The following is a 27607-nucleotide window of genomic DNA, read 5'->3' as shown; positions in this document are numbered from 1 at the left end:
AAAACTTGGGCTTCCAAATTTGCAGAACATCTCTCCCTAGCCATGGAAGCTAAATTTTTGGGTAATGACCAACCATCAATCAGACTAATCCTCAAAAACTCATGCTTGCCTGGGCTAAACGTTCCAGCTGCCTGGCTGATGTCCAGAGGCATAAATTCTTCCCTTCCTTCGATGGTCCGAACCTCGCAGACAAACGTCAGTCATTCGGTCAGACGAACGAAATGAGAGCATTGCAGCATTTCATAACTCAGAAACTTTTCGCTCATCCAAACTGATATGCGAAACCGACGACGATTTGTTGCTGTCCGAACATTTTCGGTGTTTACAAATCACATTTCGGGTGACCGAAATTTCCTTCATGAATATTTCATGGTGAATGTAAGCGAGATGTGACGACGATGAGTGATGCAATGAGAGGTTTTTTACCAGTGAGAGAAAACACAATTTCTGCAAATAGACTTTACTGAGCCTTCAGCAGAAATAATCATTTCAGTTGAGGAATTTGAGAAAAATACATTCACATATCCTTAAACGAATATTTCGAAGTATCAGAAAAAACAAAACCCTTGAGATACAATTCATTCCAGCGTGTTTTTTTTAAACAAAAACATCCATCTAACGTTTAACAGTTGATACCATTAAGCTAAAAACATAAAAAAAAACGTGAGTACCCCAAACTTTTCGTTTAGATTCTTTGGCAGCAAAGCGTCCCGAAGGGGAAGTCTTAGGAAAAAAGAGGGCATTTCCTTTTGCAGACAAATCGTGCTCGAAAGAAGTCGGCAGAAGAACCTGGAACTTTTTTTTCTTTTAGTTTTTCTTTGGTTTTCTGTCCCAAAAAAGACCGGAACACAAAACTTCAGCGCCATCAACAACAGAGCAATAATCCTTTTTTCATCTGCAATTTCTAGATATTTGTCCGAAACAAAAAAAATCTCCACTCGACTTTTGCTTTGTTTCTCAGCGACGACGACCAATGTCTGCGCTCAAAAGATCATTTTTCATAAAGTTCAACTTTTGGTGAGTTAGGATTTTTGCCAAGAAAGTGGGCTGTCGGTGGACCTTTTAAAGTCCTAATATAAAAATGAAAAAAAAAACACCAGTACAAAATGGTTTCCTCGAAAGCACGCATCCTAAAGGGGGATTCTGCTGCTGTTTTAGCAATCGCATCTTGGGAAAATGAGTCGTTTGTCTCTAGTGCAGAATCTGAGGATGAAGAAAAACTTTTCAAGAGTTTTTCGAATGTAGGTTTTTCTTTTGCTTTCAAACCAGTTTTGTCTTTTGAACAGAAAAAACGAAAATGGTGACAACAAACAAGGTCAAGTTTTGCCGATCGTCTGAACACTTTGGACTGGGTGGTTTTGAAGCAAAACATAAATAACGACGCAATTTTTGCCAAAATTGTAAAAATTGTCAAATTGTAAAAAAATCAAAATTCTAATAATTGTCAAAATTGTCAAAATTGTCAAAATCGTAAAAATCGTCAAAATTGTAATAATTGTCTAAATTGTCAAAATCGTCAAAATCGTCAAAATTGTCAAAATTGTCAAAATTGTCAAAATTGTCAAAATTGTCAAAATTGTCAAAATTGTCAAAATTGTCAAAATTGTCAAAATTGTCAAAATTGTCAAAATTGTCAAAATTGTTAAAATTGTCAAAATTGTCAAAATTGTCAAAATTGTCAAAATTGTCAAAATTGTCAAAATTGTCAAAATTGTCAAAATTGTCAAAATTGTCAAAATTGTCAAAATTGTCAAAATTGTCAAAATTGTCAAAATTGTCAAAATCGTCAAAATTGTCAAAATTGTCAAAATTGTCAAAATTGTCAAAATTGTCAAAATTGTCAAAATTGTCAAAATTGTCAAAATTGTCAAAATTGTCAAAATTGTCAAAATTGTCAAAATTGTCAAAATTGTCAAAATTGTCAAAATTGTCAAAATTGTCAAAATTGTCAAAATTGTCAAAATTGTCAAAATTGTCAAAATTGTCAAAATTGTCAAAATTGTCAAAATTGTCAAATTGTCAAAATTGTCAAAATTGTCAAAATTGTCAAAATTGTCAAAATTGTCAAAATTGTCAAAATTGTCAAAATTGTCAAAATTGTCAAATCGTCAAATCGTCAAAATTGTCAAAATTGTCAAAATTGTCAAAATTGTCAAAATTGTCAAAATTGTCAAAATTGTCAAAATTGTCAAAATTGTCAAAATTGTCAAAATTGTCAAAATTGTCAAAATTGTCAAAATTGTCAAAATTGTCAAAATTGTCAAAATTGTCAAAATGGTCAAAATTGTCAAAATTATCAAATAAGGTTATCTTAAAAATTGTGTCAAAATTATTGTTTTTTGAAGCAAAAAAAGACAATGTTTCTTTAATTCAAGATGATCTGTTTCAAAACTTTTTTTAATGCTTGTCTTAGTCGTTGAAAAAATGATAAACTTTTCATCTTTAACGCTGATGAAACTTTTATTTTGAACTTAACATCCCCCCCATTCCTTAGCCTGGAATGTTTCTGCTTTGAAAATTCCTGCACTGTTCGGCCATAAATTGGAAATAATTAAAAATGCATCAATCACTTAGCCGAGCATTGCTGCTGCAGCATCATGGGCCGGGTCAATACTTGACCTGTCTTGCTTCGTTCGTTCAAAGGATGCTTTCGGAAAAGGGCGAAGCACAAGCAGCAAAATTAAAGATGTCTCCCCAAACAGATTTTCCAAAAGGATCTCCGGGACAGATCCTGCCTTACCGGATGTTCCGGGGTACTTTTTCCGCCTCGTCTTTCTCTCTCTTGGTTTTTCGAAAACTTTTCCCGATGGTTTCTCGATGACATGAATAACGAATGGAGTACCCGCCAAAGTATCGTTTTGGAAATATTTTCCTCCCCTTAAGTTTTCGCTTCAATATCGGATTTTCCACACCGACAGAGAATTCCTCTTTTGAGGGATGTTGTAGGTTGGTTGGTATCGTCGATTTTTCTTTGCACAAGACCAGACCAGAGAGAGGGCCTCCGGCACTAGACCGACCGCCATAAATATTTAAACACTTGCCAGGTTGAAGGCACTTTGCATTTTCCCTCGGCAGCTCGGCCATTGAGCAAGCAAGCAGCAAGGATCATGGTTTCTTGTATGATACATTGCTGCACAACTAGCAACGAGAAAATCTTGCCCCGGAAAAGTGCATCCCGCCAGCTGAACGTGGTTGGAGTTGGGGTAGGAAAAATGTGGGAAAGAATTGAAAAATTTAACAAGACGCCCGGGCAGATTGCATCCACTATCTCGCGATGTGATGAAAAATTTGAATTTTGCCTAGTCATGAATTTTAAATAAAATGCATTTTTCATAACGCTGCTGTCGAATGTTGACAGCAGCAGAAATATCTTGGCGGATGTAGAAACAGAGAAAAATATCCACATCAAATGAAAAATGAAAAATCTTAGCGTTTAAGTTTTGGATTATGGTCAGCGGTTTGAAGCTGATTTTAAGGATGAAGGTCTCAAAGATCATGATGACTGAAATGAAAATTATATGAGACACCATATCTAGAGGCCTTTTCCATTTCCCATCAGCTATTTGCAATGAAATTGAAAAATTTCCCTAGACATTGTGTATCGGGGAAAATGATGTTGCGTAGCATCCGACCAGAAGAAGATCGCACAATAACCAAACCAACCAAGAATTTATGTTTGTCTTTCCTAAGCGGAATTCTCTTGCTCAGATATCGGGTTTTGTGTGCCATCGAAAGATAAATACATCTTCAGAAAACTACCATTCTCTATAATCAAAATCAACAAGAAAATTAATTAAACAGAGAACTCGCTCACATAAACACACACACACACATTTGAAAAAGAGTTCTCCTAGTTGGGGTTTGAATGGATGGTCGATAGAGCAACAGCACACATATGATCAAACCTTTTCACCCACCCGCCCGGACAGGAAAATCTAAGAGCTGTTCTAAGCTCGGCTATTTGTTCTTCATTTTCAATAAAATTCCTTCATCCGCAAACCGAAAGATTCTGTTCTGTCGGCATCGTCTCTGTGCTATGGGTGGGATGTGTTTAGATCATTCAGTTTTGGGATTGCTTTTCAGAGCGTCATTTGCTTTGAGAGGACCTTGCCTTGTGGTGGCAAACCAACAACATCGCCGAAGAAGTGGCCAAGCCAAGAAATCCTTTCTCGAAAAACTGTGTTGAGGAAAGGAGGGATGATTCCAGGAAGCAAAAGCTGGGATTGTTTGCCTAGCAGTGTCTGTTCCTAGCAAAATTTGCAGCTTCTGTGTACGGAAAAACAAACTGAACAAGTCTTCCCAGGCTGATAGTGATTCGTCCTAGTTCTAGCCATCCTTGTTGGGAAATCAACAAAGAAAACGAGCAAGCTCTCCTTTTGGGTGGAAGTATTTTCAGTTTAAAATGCGTCCATTTCCCACGTTTTCTACCCTCCTTCCCGGTCAGCCGTCTTACTTATTTGTTTTCCCAAGGATGAAATCGACTTTCATTCAGTCTGGTCGGCCTTCTTCTGATGTCAGAAAATACTTGAGTAGATTTCAATTTTTCCGGCCCCAAAAACGATTCGCAATTAACACCCTTTCGTTTGGGTCCATTTACGGGGGTGCAAATTATGGCCTTCACAGAGAATTGACACGATTCTGTGGTCTGGAAGATAAAACGGCAGATCATAATAGGGGATTGTTTTTTTGACCCTCACACAGAATTGAAGGGTTGAATTCTCCTGGAATGCTTCAAAGATGATTTGAATGTGAATTTTTTTTTGTATCAGATATTAAAGAGATTTCTAACTTGCCGATATGAAAATCTGTCATGGTGCATTTATGACATTTTTGAAGTTTTGACAATTTTGACAATTTTGACAATTTTGACAATTTTGACAATTTTGACAATTTTGACAATTTTGACAATTTTGACAATTTTGACAATTTTGACAATTTTGACAATTTTGACAATTTTGACAATTTTGACAATTTTGACAATTTTGACAATTTTGACAATTTTGACAATTTTGACAATTTTGACAATTTTGACAATTTTGACAATTTTGACAATTTTGACAATTTTGACAATTTTGACAATTTTGACAATTTTGACAATTTTGACGATTTTGACAATTTTGACAATTTTGACAATATTGACAATTTTGACAATTTTGACAATTTTGACAATTTTGACAATTTTGACAATTTTGACAATTTTGACAATTTTGACAATTTTGACAATTTTGACAATTTTGACAATTTTGACAATTTTGACAATTTTGACAATTTTGACAATTTTGACAATTTTGACAATTTTGACAAATTGGTCATTCTGAGATCAAATTGCTCTCATCAAAATTTTCCAATTATCATTTTTCAGAATGTCCTGAATTAAATGTTTTAAAATATTTCGTTTTAAGTTATTGTTTAGGATCTAAATCATGCCGTTGTCTTCTTATTTCGAAACATCTAACTTGATGGTTTCAAAATATTCTATAAAGACAGCATAACCTCCGTTCCAAGCGAGCTGTCCATCAACAACGAAGCTCGATGAACCCTTTCTAGTTCGTCAACGACGATCCGAGGGATCCATGCACTATCTCGGATTGACTAAGACCACACAGCATTATTTGCGGGCAAAGAAGGGGTACCAGGCAAATCTCGCTTACATCAAGCCAGCTTGGCTCGGCTCGGACAGAAAACGCCGAAAAAGTCACATCCCGCTCGTAAATCATTCCAATTTCCGCTGCTCTGGCTTTTAACACAAACCGGCTGCTGAGCATACAGAATAGTTTCTCTGCTTCCGGCTGTCCACGGACTCCTCCGGTGGCTTTTTTGGGGGGACCCGAGACCGAGAGTCTGCCGGGAGTTTGCTAGTGGAACAACCTCGGAAAAGCATAACTTTTTCCGGGACCCGCCATCAGGGCATATGTATATTGTGTGCATTTCGACACAGCAGCAGCTCTCGGTCTAATAATAAACGCTCGAAACGTGCCATTAACTTCCTACTGCCATTTCAGTTTAGTGAAGCCCGGCTGAGCCTAGCCGTTTTTGGGGATGTTGTAGCGATTTAACCAAAATACCCCCTAGTTAAGAGAAAGGGGGGATGAAGGGGAGAAATCCTCCCCATTTTAACTCCTCCTCCTGATCCTTCGGGGCAGCCGCAAACTATTCTAGCACAAGTACCTACGCTGCCTGGTGTGGTGGAACCGTATCGTGTCGTGCCGGCAAGTGTACTAAAGTATAGTTTTGTCCAACACACTTACATCGACACACGCATAGGCAGCCATTTTCTAACGCAAAAGTCCAAGATAAGGGACCCCCCTTCCCTACCCTTAAGGCGAGTTTCCCCACCGGACGAATAAAAACGGAACCACTTTATTGCAGCCGGCAATTGTTTTAAGTGTTCCACAGGCGGAGACAAAGCGTCGTCGTCGTCGCAGAGGATAATTTTTGCCACTTGTCCACACCGAAAGAGATTCAGGCTCAGAAAGAGACCCAAGAAGAGAGAGAGTCACTGTGCCTTTATTAGTTGGAGTGGTTTCGGAGTGTACTAACTAGGACCAACCTTAAACCCGTTCTTTTCTCCTGATGATTACCTTCCTTGGGGAGTGCTTGTGCTCGGTCAGGTGACCAACTTTAAAGCGATAAATTGCGGTCCTTACAAAGGGTTGTTTTTTTTGCTACGAGTTTGAAGTGGAAGTTGTTGAGGAATTTTGAAAAGGAGTTTGTCTGGGAATAAAGTTATAACTTTTGATCTTTCATTTCTTTGTGTAATACAAGCTCCTGGACTCCTTGAGAACAGGAAATCATCATTTGGACAATAAAGGTTTTCAACTAAAAAAAATCTTCGACATTCAAAAGTATTACTGATATAAGATTAATTTTTAAAAATTTATCGCTCTTAATATTTTCCTCCAATTTAAAAAACAAAAAAAATCAAAAATTTAATTCAGATCTTTGAATTGAAATCTAGATGGGTATCTCAGAATTTAAATTCAGAAATTCAGAGATTAATTCTATAATTCATTTTCAGAAAACAAACCTCAAATAATAGTTTAAGCTTTATAATGGTCAGCAAAACATCGTTTAAACTTAAGTATTAATTTTCATAAAATGCTACAGGGCATTTCATGAATAACAAGAGCTCTGATAAACCTAAAATTTGGTCACTTTACCCTGTTCTAGAAACGTCATCATAATTAGTATTCACTTCGATAAAATCATTACGCTAAAAAATTTTGGTCACAAAAGCTTTTATAAAACTTTCATGAAACAATCCGCCATCTTGGGTTTCGAGAAGCCGTCAGATAGCGAAATTCGAAATCTATTCGTTGATCCTTTTCAACAAATACCCATATTGTTGGGGTTTTAAGCTGTTTTCAGTAATTTATAGTATTTTCAAACTGAGCTAAAGCCGGCATATTGGATTTTAAGATGGCGTCGGACAATGAAATTTGGCTTTTACTCGCTTAGCTCTTTCACCTGAAATCCCTTATTGTACATGTATCATGAGGTTTTCAGTAATTTACAACTTTTAGAATAAATGCGAAAGCTGTCATCTTGGATTAATGATGGCGTCAGATGGCGAAATTCGACTTCTAGTTTAGTCCTTTCCGTAATACCCGTATAACGGGAATTTCATGAGATTTTCAGTGATTATATCAATATTCTGAGAAGCCACCATTTTGGATTTCATTTAAATTCTCCTAGCTTACCCCTTTCAATCAATATTGTGGAGCTTTCATGCGATTTTAAGTGATTTACAGCCTTTTGAAGTTTAGCAGAAGCCACCTTCTTGAATTAATGATGGCGTCAAGTAACAATTTTTTTTCTTACTAGCTGGTCCCTTCCACTCAATCCTCATATTGTGGAGATATTCATACCACTTCCAGCGATTTGAAGTTTTTCAAAAATGTTTACAAATTTTTTTTATTAATTTAAAAACAACGCACATAATTTATCAAAACTGTGCAAAAATAGCAATTCCAATAGAAAAAATGTGCGGTCTTACCTGAGCGTGTCCTGTTTTGAATTCTTTATCCAGACCAGTTCGTAGCTTAATGGCTATTTTATAATCAAGCACTGAATGTTATGATAAAGCATGCAAAAGAAAGCTTGGAGCAATCATCTAAGTTTATGTTTAAGCATTGAGTTCAGAGCATTCATACTCTTTCAAAACAACTTAAACAGTAGATATAATTAGTAAAAGTTTTATTAGCGTTTTCAAAACTTCCCAAAAATAAACAAGAATATGAGCGAACAAGAATGTAAGCAATTTTCATAACTATTATAAAACCGTCATAAAACGAACCGCACAAAAAAGCCCTAATAAAACCATAATAAAATTTTCTTCTGCTGGTTGGATTAATCTGTGCTACTTGATCTCTTAAAAATCTCATCTTTGGAAGGCTTTGGGAGTTTTACACGGAAATTTGTGGAACCGTTTTTCTCTGTTTAACGCTTGAACATTTCAGATTGCATTGCAAGAAACGTGAATTGGAAAGGAATGTAGAGAAAAATAATATTTTTTTTTTTATTTAAGTACAACATTCAATCAAGTTTAAAGTTTAAGTGTGATTTCAATTTTCACAAACTCATCTATGTATATATTTTGGATGTATGAAGCTTTTATTTCATACTTGAGCTAAGTTTTGATAATTTTATCATTCAGGTTCACACCGAATCTAGGATTTGATTCTGTTATATTATTCTGTCATTTTTATTAAGATTATAAATTTATTTATTTTTAAATCTGAATGCCTGATTTAAGCATGCATTTGATTCGACTATTCATTTTCATTCTTCAGACCCCGTTCATTTTTGGCAACATTTGATTTTGGCAACTTCTTATTTTGGCACACTACAGAGAAAAAAGTATTGTGTCATCAACAATATTCCGACTATATTCAATCATATTGATGATTTGTTCTCGACCAACTATATTTACTAAATATTCAACTATATTTGTATGTTTGGCTTTATATATTCTTCTATAAATATGGCAGGTTTAACGACAATTGTATGACTGATTCAATCATTAACATAATAAATTCAACTATAAAACACTGATTGATGTTGGGCATTCAACTATATGAATTTTGAGAATTCCACTGTCGTGATATGGTTGATTTAACTATAATTATTTTTGAAACAATTATACTTCAGTGATTTGTTTCATGCGTTCAACAGTAAATTTACAGTTGTTTTTCGTATTTTTACTGCATAATTTTTTATTTCCATTCTGCGGCATCAATTCCTTCATTTGGGATTAAGTTGCTGCTGCTGCACAGTGGTTTGAAACTCAAAAAACGTGATCATGGCCTTTTTGAAGGTTTAAATGTCAGAACAGTTTTATTATGTTTTCTACAATGTTTCATCATTTTAAAATGCGCTTATTTAATTGTTATTTTTTGTAGTTACTTTTGCAGTAAAACCTCATGCATACAAATGAAACGATATGTTCATGAATGTTGAAAGTTTGCCCGTTCAAATGAATATATTTTTGTTTTGGTATAATTGCAACTTTCAAAGATATTGAACAATGAAAACATGCAATTTTTTAAAGAAATAACCCAAAATGTACCACCAAACTTAAAAATAGAGACCTGACACCTTCGATGAAATTGTGCAATTTTACAATGGTCACAACACTCTCAATACAAAGTTTGTCCCAAAACTCACTTTGAAAAAAGTTGAACGAATTTTTCTTTTTTGTTTGAGGTTAGTTTTTGAAAAAAATTCATCAAACATATTGTTTCAAAATATAGAGCTTTGACGTCTCCAACAAAATATTATAAAATTTGATGATCTACAACTTTTCTGAAGACGTCATAGTGATTAAATGATAAATGCAAAAATGAGAAAAATTATCTCACTTTTAGGTAAATTGATCAGGTAAAAATAAACAATTAAATATGCGCATTGTAGAAAACATCAAAAAGCTATTTTTATATTAAAGCCTTAAAAAAGCTCATAATCATGTTTTTCGAGTTTTAAACCACTGCCTGTGCACTGGCTTGATTTGAAAAATTTTGTCATTTTGTTTTTGCCATTGGTAAGCACCAGTTGCCTGCTGCTGAAGGCACACTAACTACACTACTAAAAACATGTTGTGTTTGAATGTGTCCGAATTTATTGAAGTATCACACAATCAATGATACTAATATAGTTTAATTCACTTTATTTATAGTTCAATACCTAGAATCAACCATACATTTGTAATTGAATCCATCGTATTTACAGTTGAATTAATTGTTGAATAAATCATATTTGTTGTTCAATGTTTGAGGTCAACCAGAAATGTATAGTTGAATATAAATTATTTTAAAAATTGAACGCCTAAAATCAATCATAAAATTGTAGTTGAATTGATCATATTTACAGTTGAATAAAATTTGCTATTACAATTGAGCCCACCATATTTACAGTCAACGTGAGAGGTCAACAAGGAATGTATAGTTGAATCTGTTATATTTATAGTTAAATGCATATTATCAATCATAAAATTGTAGTTGATTCTCACATATTTACAATTGAATCAGTTATACTCTTTCAATTGAATCAATTATACTCATAGTTAACTGCTTTAGGTCAATCAGCAGTTTGTAGTTTAATCAAATATATTTATAGTTGAATGCATGAAATCAATCATACAGTTGTAATTGAACCTATCATGTTTAGAGTTGAATCAATTATACTATTATAATTGAACCCATAATTGATTGCGTTAGGTCAATCATCAGCTTGTAGTTGAGTCTATCATATTTATAGTTGAATGAGATAGAATCAACTACGCTTTGATGATCGGTATATCAAGCTGAAATAATTAGAACAACAGTCGTCTTTTTTCTCCGTGTGTGTCAAAATCAAATGGTTTTCAGAAGCAACATTACCTTTTTTTTCGCTATAATAGGACCAAAATAATTTGATAAAAAAAATGTTTTTACGTTCTCTTACTGTGATAAAGTAAAAGAAAAACAACAAAAAAATGAAAAAAATATAAAGTACTCAGAAAAAGATGAAAAAGATGAACATTTCATAAAATTGAAAAAAAATCCAGAGACTAAAAATGACAAAAATTGCTCAAAAATGATAGAAGATAGTAAAAATAGCAAATATGACAAAAAAACATAATTTAAAATCAATATAAGAATACTGCTAAACGCATCAGAAACATGATGAAATTTTTTTAAAAATGACTGAAAATTATCGGACTTTGACTTATAATAACGGTAATATTCTAATTATAGTATTTTTTTAATTAATAAGTGGAAATGTTGAGAAAGAACATTCGGATTTGGCATCAGCATTCGATTTTGGTAACACATACTGTCCGGGAGTTTTGACAAAATCAAACGGGGTCTATATAGAAAATATGCAATTTTATCATGTGCCTTAATCTCCTGAGTTTTTTAAGAAATGAAATCAAATAGAATGCAACTTCTATAAGCCAAAGGTTGGTATTTGATTGTCGAAAAAAAGCTTTTCAATGTTTTTTTTCAACGTAACATATGGTTTTTGTATTTGAATGATATTAAAGTCTTGATGAGTCATGGTGATTGCATAAACATCAAAGATTTTTTTTTATCATTTTTTTTTAAATTTGAATCAAAAATAGTAGATATAAAATTTTCTGAAAAAAATTGAACTCTTTTCATTTTTCAAATTAAAAAACTTAGATTTATGCTACAAAATTCTGAATTTTTCGTACAAAATAAAAATATGCAATGCCTATGCAGGAGCCGAATCAAATTTCAATGATGAATTTAAGGTGAATTAAACAATTGGATTCAAATTTTTAACAAACGGGAGAAAACTTTTGAAATTTCGGATCTGATTTTTTTTTAAACTGTATGAAACGCCACAAAAAAAATGACAAAACAAACACTTTTTTCTGTAAATGTTTTATCACCGTCGCACTTTTAAAGTTGAACAAAAAAAAGCAAAATCGTTGTAACAGCCCAACATGTTTTTTTTTTATTAAGTCCTTATTTTAATGTTGTTTTTTTTAAGCAGTGCTATTTTAAGCAATGCTATTTTTTTAAATTGCACTGCTTTCAAATGTCAATTTTTTTTATGACTTCTTGATTACAAAATATTTTGGAAAAAAAAATCAAAAAAAATAGTTAAAAAAATCATTAAATAAATATGTGTAATTTTTTGCCAAAACTATAGAGGATATCAAAAATATTGAAAATAACGGTTTTGATTCTATGATCATCTTTCCTGAAATTGAAATTTTGTAAACAGAGTTTCCGCTTCAGTTTCGTTTATTTTTTTTTTAATAGCACTGCTTTCAAATGTCAAATAAGATTTTTCTATGACTTCTGATTACAAAATATTTTAGAAAAAAGCGAAAAAATATAAGAGTTTTAACCCTTATTTCCAAAAAATAACGGATTCAAATGAACGAATATCGATTTGAAAATCGGGGAATAATCTTCTTAAAAATTTTCAATAAATAAAGAACACACATCATAAAACAAAAATAACAAAAGTTCGATATTTGGTCAGCAGAAATAAAACACAAAATGATACCTCTTTTCATATATTTGTTTGAATAAGCTTGATTGAATAATGAACCAAACTTGAGGTCTTAACTCCATGAGGTCTATTGGAAGTTACTTATTCAGGAAGGCAAAAAATTTTCATACAACTTTAATTATCGTTTTTCAGATCAATAGTGACGTAATGTTAAAAAAACACCAAAATGGTTTTAACTAATCAAGGTTGAAACAGCGAAAATGAGGTTTTTTTGGCACATTTTGTCACAAAAATGTTGTTGCATTATTGAATCAAAAACCTTTATTTTTCTAATTTTTTTTATTCAAAAATCGTCCTAAGAATGTTTGTACTTCAATCATGTAATTGTAACCTCAATCAATTCGGACCGTTGTGTCTTTGCACTTTCTTTCAAGTGGCTTTAGGTTATCCCTCTTTCCTCCTCAAGAATCACCCCAAAAATCCCCCGGGCAATGTTCATTTATTGCACCATTAAACAGCAACATTTATGGCATTCTGCGTCTAGTAGCAGAAAAGGAGCCTCCCAGTCTGCTGGCTGAATTTTGCGTGCGACAGGAGCATTTTTAGGCATCAGGGGACAGCTCCCCTAAAGAGAGAAAGCGAAAAATAAAATAAGCGAGCAGGACAGAAAAAAAAAGCTTCAACCCTTCTGGAGCCAGTTTGTAAGTAGTCCTGGCTGGAGCCAACTCAACTCGCAAAGGCATTCCGATAATTTCCGGAAATTTATTTGATGCTGCAGTGCACAATTTCATCGCTTTTAATCGTGTTTGTCGAGTGTGTGTGGAGCTGGAGTGTGTCGTCTCTGTTCTCTCAGCTCCTGGAGGGGGTTCGTAAAAAATAAAATGTTCCAATTTATGTCACTTTTGACACATGTAGTCTACGGTTTAATTGTTTTCATGTCTCCGACCGTGTACAGTTTAAAACAAGAGGAGAGTTAGATTTTTTGTACCAGGAAAACAACCGCAATATGCTGACGATGGAATGATAAAATTCTACCCCAAGTTTCATCTTGAGATAAAATTTTATCACAACTAGCACAAAACTATCATTGGGGGAAACCAGTTGCTGGGGACCGAAAGTTTGAGTCAAAAATTCGTCCAAAAATTGCAGCAATGGGAAAACTACTGAGCTAGAGTGAAGTAGTGGAATAAATGCTTGACATTTTTCGTCAAACCACGGAATTTGTGTGCTTTCTCTCCTTCATTCGAGTGCAGCAACTAGCATTGAAATTGGGAGATTCACGGCCTGGACACACGAACTAGGCCGGATGCAGAAGGCAGGGGCGGGGCATAATTGAATTTCATTCACGCAATTTCGGCAAATAAATTTAATAAATTGTGCCACCGGAATATGAGAACTCTGGTACGATAAGTGATGCGAAGTTGAATTCCAATTGAGGGTGCTGATTGAACAGTTTCTTTGGGAAAAAATCCTAGGGAGTGTTTCTCATCGAAGTTTAAAGACTACGATAAAAAAAAATTAAAGATGTCATTGTCCAAATTTAGATTATAGATTGATTTGAGGACAACTAAGAGCTGTAAATAAAATTATCCCCTTCGAGAAAATTATAAGACAGTGATGGCGACCGTCAAAATTTGCAGAAAAAGAAAGCATTTTTTCGCTTTAGCGTTTGTACTTAACTTGAAAAATTCCTTAACTATCTGCAAATTTTCACGGTCGCCAAGTAACATGGATTATTGGATTAAAACTGCTTTCCTCACTCATTAATATTAATACTCTTATTTTCAACTGATCAGCCTTTGAACTAATCTGGTAGCAAATCAAATCACAACTGATAAAAAAGTTGAACAAAATTTATTTGTTCCCGAAAATACTCGGTGGGAATCCGGTATGTCCATTCTCTGCATTCCTCATAAAGTGGGGTCCGTAGAAGTTTCACATGGTTCAATCCGCAGCCAGAAACAAATACCGAAACTTCACTCTCGCTCCATTAACCGAAATGCGATGATAAATTTTGGCAGTTCTGAGAGAGAAAGTTTTCATCCTCAGCACCAACACCCACATCCAGAATCATAAACGGTTCAACCTTAAGCTGGGGCGAAAATGCCGGCTAGCCGCTCGTTTTTCTGACATTGATAGTCCGGATCTGGAAGTTCTGGGCAACTTGGGCCCACACTCACACACACACATCGGGCGAAATAATATATTCAAAAGTGTCACTTTGGTAAAGCTTTCGCCGACACTGTTCTGTTTCGGTGGCCGCAAGAGAAAAAAATCGTTCCCCTGGGTGACATCTGCTGGGGCAGTATAGTTTTTGAAGGGGTTAGTGAATCCCTTTTTCTCTCGGGAGGAGCCACAAAAAAGCCCTTCCCAAAAAAGCTTTCGGAAGGGGCTGTCGTAAATTTTTGCAACACTTGCAGAAGCTTGCCGATTTTCCCATAAACCCTTGACAAAGAAGGTTCTTTCCCGTAACTCATGTTTCTCGAACAGCTGAAATCCTCCGGTTTTTCGGGATTTTTGTTTTCTCTTTCGGAAGCTTCCGCTGTTATCTAATTTCCCAAAATTCTAGACAAAAAGGAAGGTACTTACATATCACAGTCAGCCGGGCATTCGCTCGAATGGCCGAATTGAACTTGGCCGGTCCAACCTGGCATTGGTATTCGGCATCGTCCTCCAGGGAGGCGTTTGATATCCGCAGATTGAAGACACCCTGAGCCCGATCACCGAGCACTGAGTAGCGCGGATAGCCGGGAATCGTTTGGGAAAACCCTAAGGAAAAAATTTAAAAAAGAAAATTTAAACCCAATTTTGAATTTAAAATAAGAGTAAACCTACCCAAAGCAAATCCGTCTTTGGTCCACTGGACGGCACCGGCCAGATTGTACACCTCGCAGCGAAGAAGGGCCTCGGAACCCTCCAGAACCTGAAGGTCCCGGGGCATGACCCGGAACTTTTGCTGCTGGGCCGCTGCTTCTGACGATACCAGCAGGAGAACTGAGAAGACTGTAAATGGAGAAAAAAAGAGTGAAATTAGTCACATGAAAAAAAATTTGGAAAAAATTTATTCAGATTCGATCGTGTTTAAAAATTGATTCATATTCTGCCATGAAATTTGAACAAAGAATTTGTAAATCTGAAAAAAATAAGCGTAGCATACACAAAAAAAACAGATGAAACACGCATAAGAAAGGCAATATAAACCTAAACACAAGCTCCAAAATAAGTTTCAAAGTTCACTTGTCAAAAATGTCAAAAATGTCAAAAATGTCAAAAATGTCAAAAATGTCAAAAATGTCAAAAATGTCAAAAATGTCAAAAATGTCAAAAATGTCAAAAATATCAAAAATGTCAAAAATGTCAAAAACGTCAAAAATGTCAAAAATGACAAAAATGTCAAAAATGACAAAAATGACAAAAATGTCAAAAATGTCAAAAATGACAAAAATGTCAAAAAAGTCAAAGATGTCAAAAATGTCAAAAATGTAAAAAATGTCAAAAATGTAAAAAATCTCAAAAATGTCAAAAATGTCAAAAATGTCAGAAATGTCAAATCTGTCAAAAATGTCAAAAATATCAAAAATGTCAAAAATGTCAAAAACGTCAAAAATGTCAAAAATGTCAGAAATGTCGGAAATGTTAAAAATGTCAAAAATGTCAAAAATGTCAAAAATGTCAAAAATGTCAAAAATGTCAAAAATGTCAAAAATGTCAAAAATGTCAAAAATGTAAAAAATGTAAAAAATGACAAAAATGACAAAAATGACAAAAATGACAAAAATGACAAAAATGACAAAAATGACAAAAATGACAAAAATGACAAAAATGACAAAAATGACAAAAATGACAAAAATGACAAAAATGACAAAATTGACAAAATTGACAAAAATGACAAAAATGACAAAAATGACAAAAATGACAAAAATGACAAAAATGACAAAAATGACAAAAATGACAAAAATGACTAAAAAGACAAAATTGACAAAAATGACAAAAATGACAAAAATGACAAAAATGACAAAAATGACAAAAATGACAAAAATGACAAAAATGACAAAAATGACAAAAATGACAAAAATGACAAAAATGACAAAAATGACAAAAATGACAAAAATGACAAAAATGACAAAAATGACAAAAATGACAAAAATGACAAAAATGACAAAAATGACAAAAATGACAAAAATGACAAAAATGACAAAAATGACAAAAATGACAAAAATGACAAAAATGACAAAAATGACAAAAATGACAAAAATGACAAAAATGACAAAAATGACAAAAATGACAAAAATGACAAAAATGACAAAAATGACAAAAATGACAAAAATGACAAAAATGACAAAAATGACAAAAATGACAAAAATGACAAAAATGACAAAAATGACAAAAATGACAAAAATGACAAAAATGACAAAAATGACAAAAATGACAAAAATGACAAAAATGACAAAAATGACAAAAATGACAAAAATGACAAAAATGACAAAAATGACAAAAATGACAAAAATGACAAAAATGGCAAAAATGACAAAAATGACAAAAATGACAAAAATGACAAAAATGACAAAAATGACAAAAATGACAAAAATGACAAAAATGACAAAAATGACAAAAATGACAAAAATGACAAAAATGACAAAAATGACAAAAATGACAAAAATGACAAAAATGACAAAAATGACAAAAATGACAAAAATGACAAAAATGACAAAAATGACAAAAATGACAAAAATGACAAAAATGACAAAAATGACAAAAATGACAAAAATGACAAAAATGACAAAAATGACAAAAATGACAAAAATGACAAAAATGACAAAAATGACAAAAATGACAAAAATGACAAAAATGACAAAAATGACAAAAATGACAAAAATGACAAAAATGACAAAAATGACAAAAATGACAAAAATGACAAAAATGACAAAAATGACAAAAATGACAAAAATGACAAAAATGACAAAAATGACAAAAATGACAAAAATGACAAAAATGACAAAAATGACAAAAATGACAAAAATGACAAAAATGACAAAAATGACAAAAATGACAAAAATGACAAAAATGACAAAAATGACAAAAATGACAAAAATGACAAAAATGACAAAAATGACAAAAATGACAAAAATGACAAAAATGACAAAAATGACAAAAATGACAAAAATGACAAAAATGACAAAAATGACAAAAATGACAAAAATGACAAAAATGACAAAAATGACAAAAATGACAAAGATGACAAAAATGACAAAAATGACAAAAATGACAAAAATGACAAAAATGACAAAAATGACAAAAATGACAAAAATGACAAAAATGACAAAAATGACAAAAATGACAAAAATGACAAAAATGACAAAAATGACAAAAATGACAAAAATGACAAGAATGACAAAAATGACAAAGATGAGATGCGAGATGAGAGATGAGAGATGAGAGATGAGAGATGAGAGATGAGAGATGAGAGATGAGAGATGAGAGATGAGAGATGAAAGATGAGAGATGAGAGATGAGAGATGAGAGATGAGAGATGAGAGATGAGAGATGAGAGATGAGAGATGAGAGATGAGAGATGAGAGATGAGAGATGAGAGATGAGAGATGAGAGATGAGAGATGAGAGGTGAGAGATGTGAGATGAGAGATGAGAGATGAGAGATGAGAGATGAGAGATGAGAGATGAGAGATGAGAGATGAGAGATGAGAGATGAGAGATGAGAGATGAGAGATGAGAGATGAGAGATGAGAGATGAGAGATGAGAGATGAGAGATGAGAGATGAGAGATGAGAGATGAGAGATGAGAGATGAGAGATGAGAGATGAGAGATGAGAGATGAGAGATGAGAGATGAGAGATGAGAGATGAGAGATGAGAGATGAGAGATGAGAGATGAGAGATGAGAGATGAGAGATGAGAGATGAGAGATGAGAGATGAGAGATGAGAGATGAGAGATGATAGATGATAGATGAGAGATGAGAGATGAGAGATGAGAGATGAGAGATGAGATATGATAGATGAGAGATGAGAGATGAGAGATGAGAGATGAGAGATGAGAGATGAGAGATGAGAGATGAGAGATGAGAGATGAGAGATGAGAGATGAGAGATGAGAGATGAGAGATGAGAGATGAGAGATGAGAGATGAGAGATGAGAGATGAGAGATGAGAGATGAGAGATGAGAGATGAGAGATGAGAGATGAGAGATGAGAGATTAGAGATGAGAGATGAGACCCAAAAATAGCAAATGCAATTACTAATAAGAGCTGAGGGATTTTAAATGAAAATTTTGTTGTTAATAAATGATGCATCATTTTTGCTTCAAATATTTGATCAAAATTAAACTGTTGTGGGCAAGTCGGAGTCTTGTTTCAATTTTTTTTTATCATGTATCCAACTGTTCTTCGAGACGAGAAAAAAAAACAAATAAATCCTTAAGCTGCAGAAACCGGATTAGCTGCATTCAATTGCCAGCAGACAGATTTCTTCATTCAGCTTCAGGAAAGGTATGTGAGCACCTTGTTTCATTCATAAGCGAGCAAAAGTCAGTCGTTCTTTGCCGCAAAACGAACCTGCATCTTCAGAGAATAAACGAAAGAAACAAACCGGTGTGTATTGCTGTTTTTGCTGCATCGTTGATAACTTAGTTTTTGTTTTTATCGCTCATTAAAAATTATAAGACGGCAATAAAGGAACAGAACGCAAGAACATTACGCTGTCAGGAAACGATGTGCAATCAATTCATTCAATCAATTGACGCAACCTCTTGCTTCAATGAAAATTTATTGCCTGTGGTTGCAGCAGAACTTCGAGAAGCGGAAATGTGCATAATTTATGTAAGATTGCGTTCCATCACATCACAACTGCTGACTTTCATCTTATTTTTTTTTCTTGATTCGTTGAATTGTTACTTGCCGTCATAGAAAAATTAAAATTGTTGACGCCACCATAAATCAACATTTTTCTTCGATTTCCGGTTGAACGATTGAAGTAGGAATAATTTCGTTAGACTTTTAAAGTAATTCCAAGGTAAAGTTCCGGCAGGAGAAACTTTCTTCCGGCAGGAAAAAAAGTCCAATTAAATTGCAACCAATCCAAACTTTCGGAAGCCAAATTGTTTCGCAATTTGCAATGTTTCACCACGCGGGGGCTTGCAGCAAATAGTTGCACCGGGAGCCACCAACAAACGAACGAATGAGAGCGGGGCGCAACTTTAAAATTCAATTGGAAACTTTCTTCTCTACGAATTTGGACCCGGAAGCCTTCCGGACTTCCCGGGCAAACTCGAACTCGGGGGTCCTTCTCATCCGGTTTGGTTGGATGGTGAAAGTTTGCGAAATTTTTAGCCGGCTAGGTGAACGTGATTTTTCCCGATGAACCGGAAGAAAGATTTCTGGGGAAGGTCGGGACTAGACGGAAGTTAAACTAGGGGCCAAATTAGTTTAATTTGTTAAACGGTCGGCTAATTGAATCGAAACAAATAAGGTTCCAATGGTTTCGTTTTGTTTTATTCAAATTGAACCGGAATCTCTGACTGACGGAATTGATCATCCTTTTCACAGCTTAACTGAGATTAGAACCAATCTTGGAACTCATCAAAATGTTGTCGTTTAATTAATCAAAATTTTAAAGCGTTCTACGAGTCTAGCTCAGAAAATTTCATCTCTGAACCTCTGAGCTCACCAAGGAAAGAGATGAAATGTGGTGCGTGAGCCTCTTCCGTTGATGATTTAATCTGCGGCAGAATAATTTATCCTTTTTATTGCTGCGAAATTTATCTCGTGTTCATAAAGAAAATGCTCCTGCCTCCTCACTTCCCCAAATAAAATTCTCAACTACCCAAACCACGGCTCTGAATAGAGCTTCACTCTTTGGTAGCAATTATTTTCCGAAAAAAAAAACCACCAAGAGCGGCCTCGCGGATAAGCGCCAGGCCGAGAGATGATGCTGTTTTCATTCATTTCAACTTCAGCGGCAGCAAAAAAAACCTGAATAGAATGAAAGAAACCAGTGAAGGAAAAAAACTGCTTTCAGATAATGATGCTGACAATTCTTGGTTTGGATCTTGGTGCTGTTTTAATTTTTTTCTCCTTCCTCCCTCCTTGGAGGAGCCACCATTTTTTCCCATTTTTGAGAATCCTCAAGCCCCAACAACCCAACCCAGAGTGCCGCTAAGTTATTGTTTTAATTATTTAGATTTAACATGCAATAAACATCGTGCTTAATCTTTGGGTGGGACTGGAGTATTCCCAGCCAAGCCAAGCCAAGCCAAGGGCTTCCAGGATGGTTTTCTCGTGTTCGGTGAATTAACTGGAGGATTAATTTCCGCTGCCAGTTGCTATATTTTACTCATTTTCTCGGTGCAAAGTGGAGAATGGTGAGTTTAAAGGCGCCTTGGAGCAAGAATTCGCACGATTTGATTCTAGAATGTGTCTGATTAAAACATAAAAAAAAATCATAAAATAGACGCATCTTTTATAAGGCTGGAACAAATATCAACTTCTTCTTTTGTCACCTCCCCACCTTCGAAATTAAAAAAAAACCCGAAGAGGGGAGTAATAAAGTTTGAAGTATTTTATGTAAATTTCGAAAAAAAATCAAATATTCGAATGATTACAGGACCAAAAAAACTTATTTTAGCTGATGGGAATTATTTCACCTTAAGTATTCTGGATTTTATTGAATTTTTCGATAAAAATTACTTGATTAATAGGTTTTGAGCAAAGATATAGAATGCAAGTTTGTTGTATACAAGCTTCCGTGCAATTTATTCCAATTTGTTTGTTTTTCTCATTATTATTTATTTTATTTATATAATTGTTTTAAACGAAAGTTCTATTAAAACTCGAATAAAAGCAATTTGCTGAAATAGTTGGTATGAAATATTAAAATTTTTATATGGACGTGTTAGCTTTCTTTATTTTAAACTGGTACCACCTAAGAAAGCAGAGTTCATAATCATAAAATTCCAGAATACAAATTTTAATAGTCAAATAAAGATTTCAGGAAACAGAAAACAACTTTTCAATCAATATGGAAACACTTTCCAGTACCGATAACAAAAATTTAAATGATTCGTTATCAACGTACTGGGTTTATTTTTATCATAATTCCTTGAAGCTCCCCGATGAAACTGCACCGGCCATTGATTCCGGAGCCTTTCGCTAGGGATGAAACCAATCGTCCAGTCGCTCAGTTTCCGATCTATTTTTGCTGCCGCCCGACTTAATTGAATATTCAATTATGGAAATCTAACCATCTGCAATGGGGCAAACGCTCCTGCAGCGTTTGAAAAATGAGTGCGTTTCAAATGGGTAGAGAAAAAAAATCGGTCACCAAGAACTACATCATCAAATCTAATCGCACATGGCATTCACACACACACAAATCCAAACACCCACACACAAATTGAGAGTGGTAAGTGGATGAGTAAAGGAATAAAAATAAAAAAATATGCTCGAGAGTCCCTACAAATAGAGAAACAGATAAAAACCGGGGGCGTTTTTAAGCTAGAATCGATTTGCGTTCCCGTTTTCTAACTGACCAATTCATCCCCCCTTCCCAATTCCAAGTATTATCTCTCTTTGCTGTCGTTTTCTCAAATCGAATATGCTTTATGGACCGGGCCCTAATACATATCAGCTGTAGGATAGATTCCGGCAGCGGTAAATTTTTCCGGATGACTCCCTGTTTCCTCACAACCCGGGAACCGATTCCCTTTCCTAGAGCTTTCGCCGTTTATGGTTTCTGTATGTCAAAACCCGGATGAAGAAATTCCCTTCCCAGTTTTGCTGCCCAGGAAATCGAATAGTGGATTATGGAACCGATGAATAATTGCTGCTCGGATGAGTCGGAAGCTTTCGCCCCCCTGAATCGATGGACGTCTCCATCATCATGTGTGGGTGGATGTTAGGGCGCAGGGATGATGCAGTCAGTTCCTAAATGGGCTGCTCCAGGATTTTCGGGATGTGGTTAAATATTCATCATGGTACCGAGGAAGCTTTGGAGGTGATTTTTAGGATTTTTTTTGCTATGCATCCCGGATCCTTATTTTGGAAACGGTAGCTACAGTAAACGGTTTTAGTTTTCAATCAATTTGTGTTGAATCGATTTGAATGCGGAAGCTATCGTACTAAGCTAAACGGGGTAATATTTTCCCAATCAAATAATCCGGTGGTCGGTTTTTTTGTCGTTGGAATCGGTTTTGATAAATCTGTTCTATTTATATAATGAAAAGCAAAACATTTGGCTGCCAAAACTGTTTTACATTTAAACGAAAAATACATTTATGGTAATGTTTTTCTGGGATGAATCATCCAATAGGATGAAAATCCCTGAAAATAAAAATGGTTATGTTTTTTTTGAAGTAATAAAAAATTTGACAGTTAACAAACTCAAAGGGGGAAATAAATATAGTTTTAAGTATTTTATGTAAATTTTGTTAAAAAATACAAATATCCAAAAGATTACAGGACCAAAAATAAATTGTAGAAGATGGGAGCTATTTCTCCTTTTGTATTCATGATTGATGCCGGGGTTTATTCTAAATCTTTTTCCCAAATCAAACTAAAAAAAAGAACATATTGTGTTGTAAATATTTTTTATGCGTTCAAAGCGAAAGTTTGTGAGCAAGTTTCATTAAAAATAATCATCAAAGGTTTTTTGAAAGCCTAAAATACAATTTTAGATCTGCTGATAATTTTTTTTTAAAACAATTTTTTCATCTTTTTTTTTCCTAGATTTGATATACATCTTATTTAAAGCGATACATTTTTCTAGATTTCTTTCTTGAATTATCATAAAATTATCTTTATTCCATACTTAGGAAGTATTTCAATCAAACGAATTGTTTTTTAGATACACGCTTTCGTTACTGTACCATTTCTAAATGAATTAAGCTATTACACTTATTTGTGTTTTTTTGGAGAACTTATTTGGTAAATTCAATTTTAATCAATTCTATTTCAAGAAATCATTTGTTGAACTCATGAAATTCTTAAAGCTTGTATGCAACAAACTTGCATACTTTATCATTGCTCAAAACCTATTAACCAAGTAAGTTTTTATCCCAAAATTTGAAAAAAATCAAGAATACAAAAAATTAAATATATCCCATCTTCCAAAATTTCTTTATTTGGACTCGTAATCTTTCGGATATTTGATTTTTTATCGAAATTCACATAAAATAATTCAAACTTTATTTACTCTTTTTTTGGAAATTTTGAAGGAAGAAATTTATATTTGCTCCAGCTTTAATACACTTATTTACAGAATTTTTTAAAAACTGAAAATCACTTTTATTGTGAAATCAGTCGCTGAATCTGAAAATGATATTAAAAAAAAAATAGTAGAATAGAGTGATTTGCAAGGCCGGATTAAAGGGGGGGGGGGCAAAAGGGGCAATTTCCCCGGCCCCCCTGGCTCAGGGGGGCCCTCCGAGGGAAAAAAATAACATTACTTTAATCATACTACCTCAATTTCTACAAATCTATGAAAAGAAATCAAAACAAGAAAAACAGAATGAAAACCTGAAATATTACAACTAAAGCGGCCCCCGTGAAATAATGTCTAGAATAGTTTTTCTCTTACATAATTTAAGGGGTCCCCCTAGAGGAAGCAGCGAAGAAGTTCTTCCGCATTTTTCGGACTGAGAACATCAAAATCTTGGTATTGAATTTCAAAATTTTCAACCCAAAATCTGGACAAAAATAATGTTAACCAAATTCGAAAGAAATCATGAGAATATGAGGAAAAATACCTCAAGTTTTCTTTTTTTATCAAAACATTTCAGTCTGGTAAAATAAAGAAAAACATCTCCTCATTTTCATTACATGCAAACGTCTTGCACAATAATAATGTTTATTATTACGTTAACTTTCCAAGTAACGGATACTGCTCTAAAATCGCAGCTAATTTCACCAAAACTGGCTCACAGTGCTAAGAGAGAACAGAGAAGCTTTTTGACAAACATTTCAAAATTTTACCAGGGATCAAAATTTTGGACAGTACTGAGTTTCTTCATAGAATTTCCATCCCAATTTTTATCTTAGGTTAAAAATTTGTATTAACATTTTCAACTGATTTAGCCAAAATTTTACCATATACTGAAGTAAATATCCTGAATACAGCATATCATTTTCGAAATGATCATTCTCAAATTATACGATCTCATAGTTGAGTTGCTAATATCATTCTTTTAACATGAATATTTTTTTTTTCATCTTTTGTTTTTCCAGATTCAGTTCATTGAGATTTTCAAGTCTTGTGTTGTTACTTCAGTTACTGAAGTTCATTTCATCTCCATGGTTTTTCTGAATTCTGAGAACTCATGATTTTTGTTTCAGGTTCTTAACTCATTTGGATTCCTCATCTGGCTTTTTTCAATGATAACTGATTCTGTATTTTGAACATTTAATCTCTAATCTGAATAGTTTTTTTTTTTCATACGATCATTTTTTCAATTATACCCCCTTGGCTTCGAGAGCATCGAATGAAACTTTTGTCATATTCAGAAAAACAATTTGATAACATTTTTTTTATCTGATGAGAATCATATCCATAAACATCTCACGAAAACGTTTTGTTTGTGTTTCAAAGGTATAAAATTGATATACACTGCCGGCCAAAAGTTTGGGATCACCCGCTAAAAAACATGCAAATTTTGATCGTTCATATCTCAGCCGTTTTAGGACATATTGCAAATCTTCTGAACTCATTTGAAAGATAATGAGCAATAGCTATTTCGGAGTTATTTTGCTCAGAAATATTGTTTTAGTTTTGCACCTAAAACTTAACCTAAAGTTAGAGCATTTTCGAAAAAACGCACTCAATATTCAAAGCCGATCATCTCGCGATAGGGTGGACCAAATTTCAAAATTTGAGTTGCATTAGAATCCTTATTCTATACTTCTCAAAACACAATCAAAAAATTTTGTGCAAAAATTTAAGACTAACTATTAATTAATAAAATAGACACTTAAGTTATCGTCCAAAAGTTTGGGATCACCCCTAGTATGGTGTATCGACCAAAAGTTTGGGATCATTTTTTCAAAAACATGCAAATTTATCTCATTCATATCTTTCTCATCTAACATCGTATTGCAGATCTGAAGGGTGCATTTGAAAGCTTAGAAATTGTTGTTTTGTCATAAATTCATTAAAAAATTATATTTTAAATCAGTAACCATAAAAAATTCACAATCATAAGTGTGAATTTTCAAAAAAAAATTTATTTCAAGTAAATTGTTTATGGTGATCACTTTAAAATATAATTTTTGTATGAATTTATGGAAAAACAACAATTCCTAAGCTTTCAAATGCACCCTTCAGGTCTGCAATACGATGTTAGATGAGAAAGATATGAATGAGATAAATTTGCATGTTTTTGGCCAATACACCATACTGAGGGGTGATCCCAAACTTTTGGACGATAACTTAAGTGTCTATTTTATTAATTAAAAGTTAGTCTTAAATTTTTGCACAAAATTTTTTGATTGTGTTTTGAGAAGTATAGAATAAGGATTCTAATGCAACTCAAATTTTGAAATTTGGTCCACCCTATCGCGAGATGATCGGCTTTGAATAATGAGTGCGTTTTTTCGAAAATGCTCTAACTTTAGGTTAAGTTTTAGGTGCAAAACTAAAACATTATTTATGGGCAAAATACCTCCGAAATAGCTATTGCTCATTATCTTTCAAGTGAGATCAGAAGATTTGCAATATGTCCTAAGACGGCTGAGATATGAACGATCAAAATTTGCATGTTTTTAGGCGGGTGATCCCAAACTTTTGGCCGGCAGTGTACATATTTGGTTGAATTTCTGCTTTGGCTCTGGATTCTAAATTTTTTTAATTTAATTTATATTTCATTCCTCAAAACTTGATTTGAAATTATGATTCAGATTCAGAAGACACTGAATTGTGGTTCTGAAAATAACAGTATTTAAAGCTTTGAATTCTTAAACTTTTATATCTGTATTTCTATGGAATTTAAATTTAATTATTTTGTTTTTTTTAAATTTTGTATTTTATGTTGCAAATCTTCATGATACATTCCAATTGTCATAAGGTGAAAATTTCTCGATGAAGCACAAACCAGACGATCAATGATGAAATGAAAAACATTTTAAATATCTATCCGGTCACTATTCTTAATCAGAGAATTTTAGTTGGTGATAAAGGTATTAAAAAAAATGAGAATTAAATTTTGCATTTGGAAGCTCAAATCAGAGCTTTAATTTGTGAAAAATTTCTGAACTCTTCCGCAATGTTTGCAGATGATTGATTGATATTTTTTATTTGAAGACACCAGAAACCATCTTCTATACAGACAACATGGCAATTTGAAGAGAGTATATTGAACTCATCTCCAGTTCTTCAAGAAGTTTAAAATGTTCAGGATAGCATTTGAAAAAAAAATTAATCATAGGGCCCCCCCGATAAAAATTGCCCCGGGCCTCCCGAAGGCTTAATCCGGCTTTGGTGATTTGCCAATCGTTGCACAGCTAAGCACATGATTTTGGTGCTTATTCTGTATAATAGTCATTTCAACCAAATTCACTCGTTTTTTGTTTGTCGATTGCACTCATACAGGATTAGTCAACAAGATCCAAAAGTTCAAGTGTTTGAAAAAAGTGACATAAAAATTTAAAAAATCATTTAAAACAGCTTGTCTGTGCCCAATAGTTGACAGGCAAATTTTGTGACGTGCATAATGTTGTCCGATTGTTTCCAATGATTGCACATTTTAAAAATCAGTCACCCTGAGGTCGAATAGGCTGATTTTTGTTACGGAAGCTTATTATGAGAACTTCTATTTCAAATGCAATCTAATTTTTAGACGGCTCCTTAAGAGGGGGGGGGGGGGGGGGTCTTCTATATAAACCGTCCAATGCACTTTCAAATTCCAATTCGGCCCCAAAAAAAAACACAAACCCGCCGGTTTGAGTTTCTGGAATAGCATTAATCACACGTGTTTTCTCAGAAACCCAAATCCACCTTTTAATTTACCCGAAGCCATTTGAGTGGAGTGTTATTTAACCTAATTTGCCCAGTGTGGAGCCTTTTTCTTTATATGTCCTTCCAACATAAAATTTTATGTCTTTAAAATCCCATAGAATGAACTGAAATGCTTAATTTGCTTA

The 27607-nt window shown here is 33.8% G+C and overlaps 1 protein-coding gene across 5 annotated transcripts in view; it reads right to left on the bottom strand.

The window, feature by feature from the left end:
- Window positions 1-27607, bottom strand: part of LOC129750061 (nephrin) — a 690512-nt gene that overhangs the window by 234898 nt on the left and 428007 nt on the right. For all 5 annotated transcript variants that reach the window (XM_055745260.1, XM_055745255.1, XM_055745256.1 and 2 more), the window contains exons 3-4: window positions 15304-15471; window positions 15058-15237 (exon numbers count right to left, since the gene is read on the bottom strand). In XM_055745260.1, the coding sequence (XP_055601235.1) occupies window positions 15058-15237; window positions 15304-15471 (348 nt within the window). The remainder of the gene's footprint in view (window positions 1-15057; window positions 15238-15303; window positions 15472-27607) is intronic.

The sequence above is a fragment of the Uranotaenia lowii genome, chromosome 2, assembly GCF_029784155.1.
Source record: "Uranotaenia lowii strain MFRU-FL chromosome 2, ASM2978415v1, whole genome shotgun sequence".
Taxonomy (NCBI): Eukaryota; Metazoa; Arthropoda; class Insecta; order Diptera; family Culicidae; genus Uranotaenia; species Uranotaenia lowii.
This window is presented reverse-complemented; position numbering and strand designations above follow the sequence as displayed.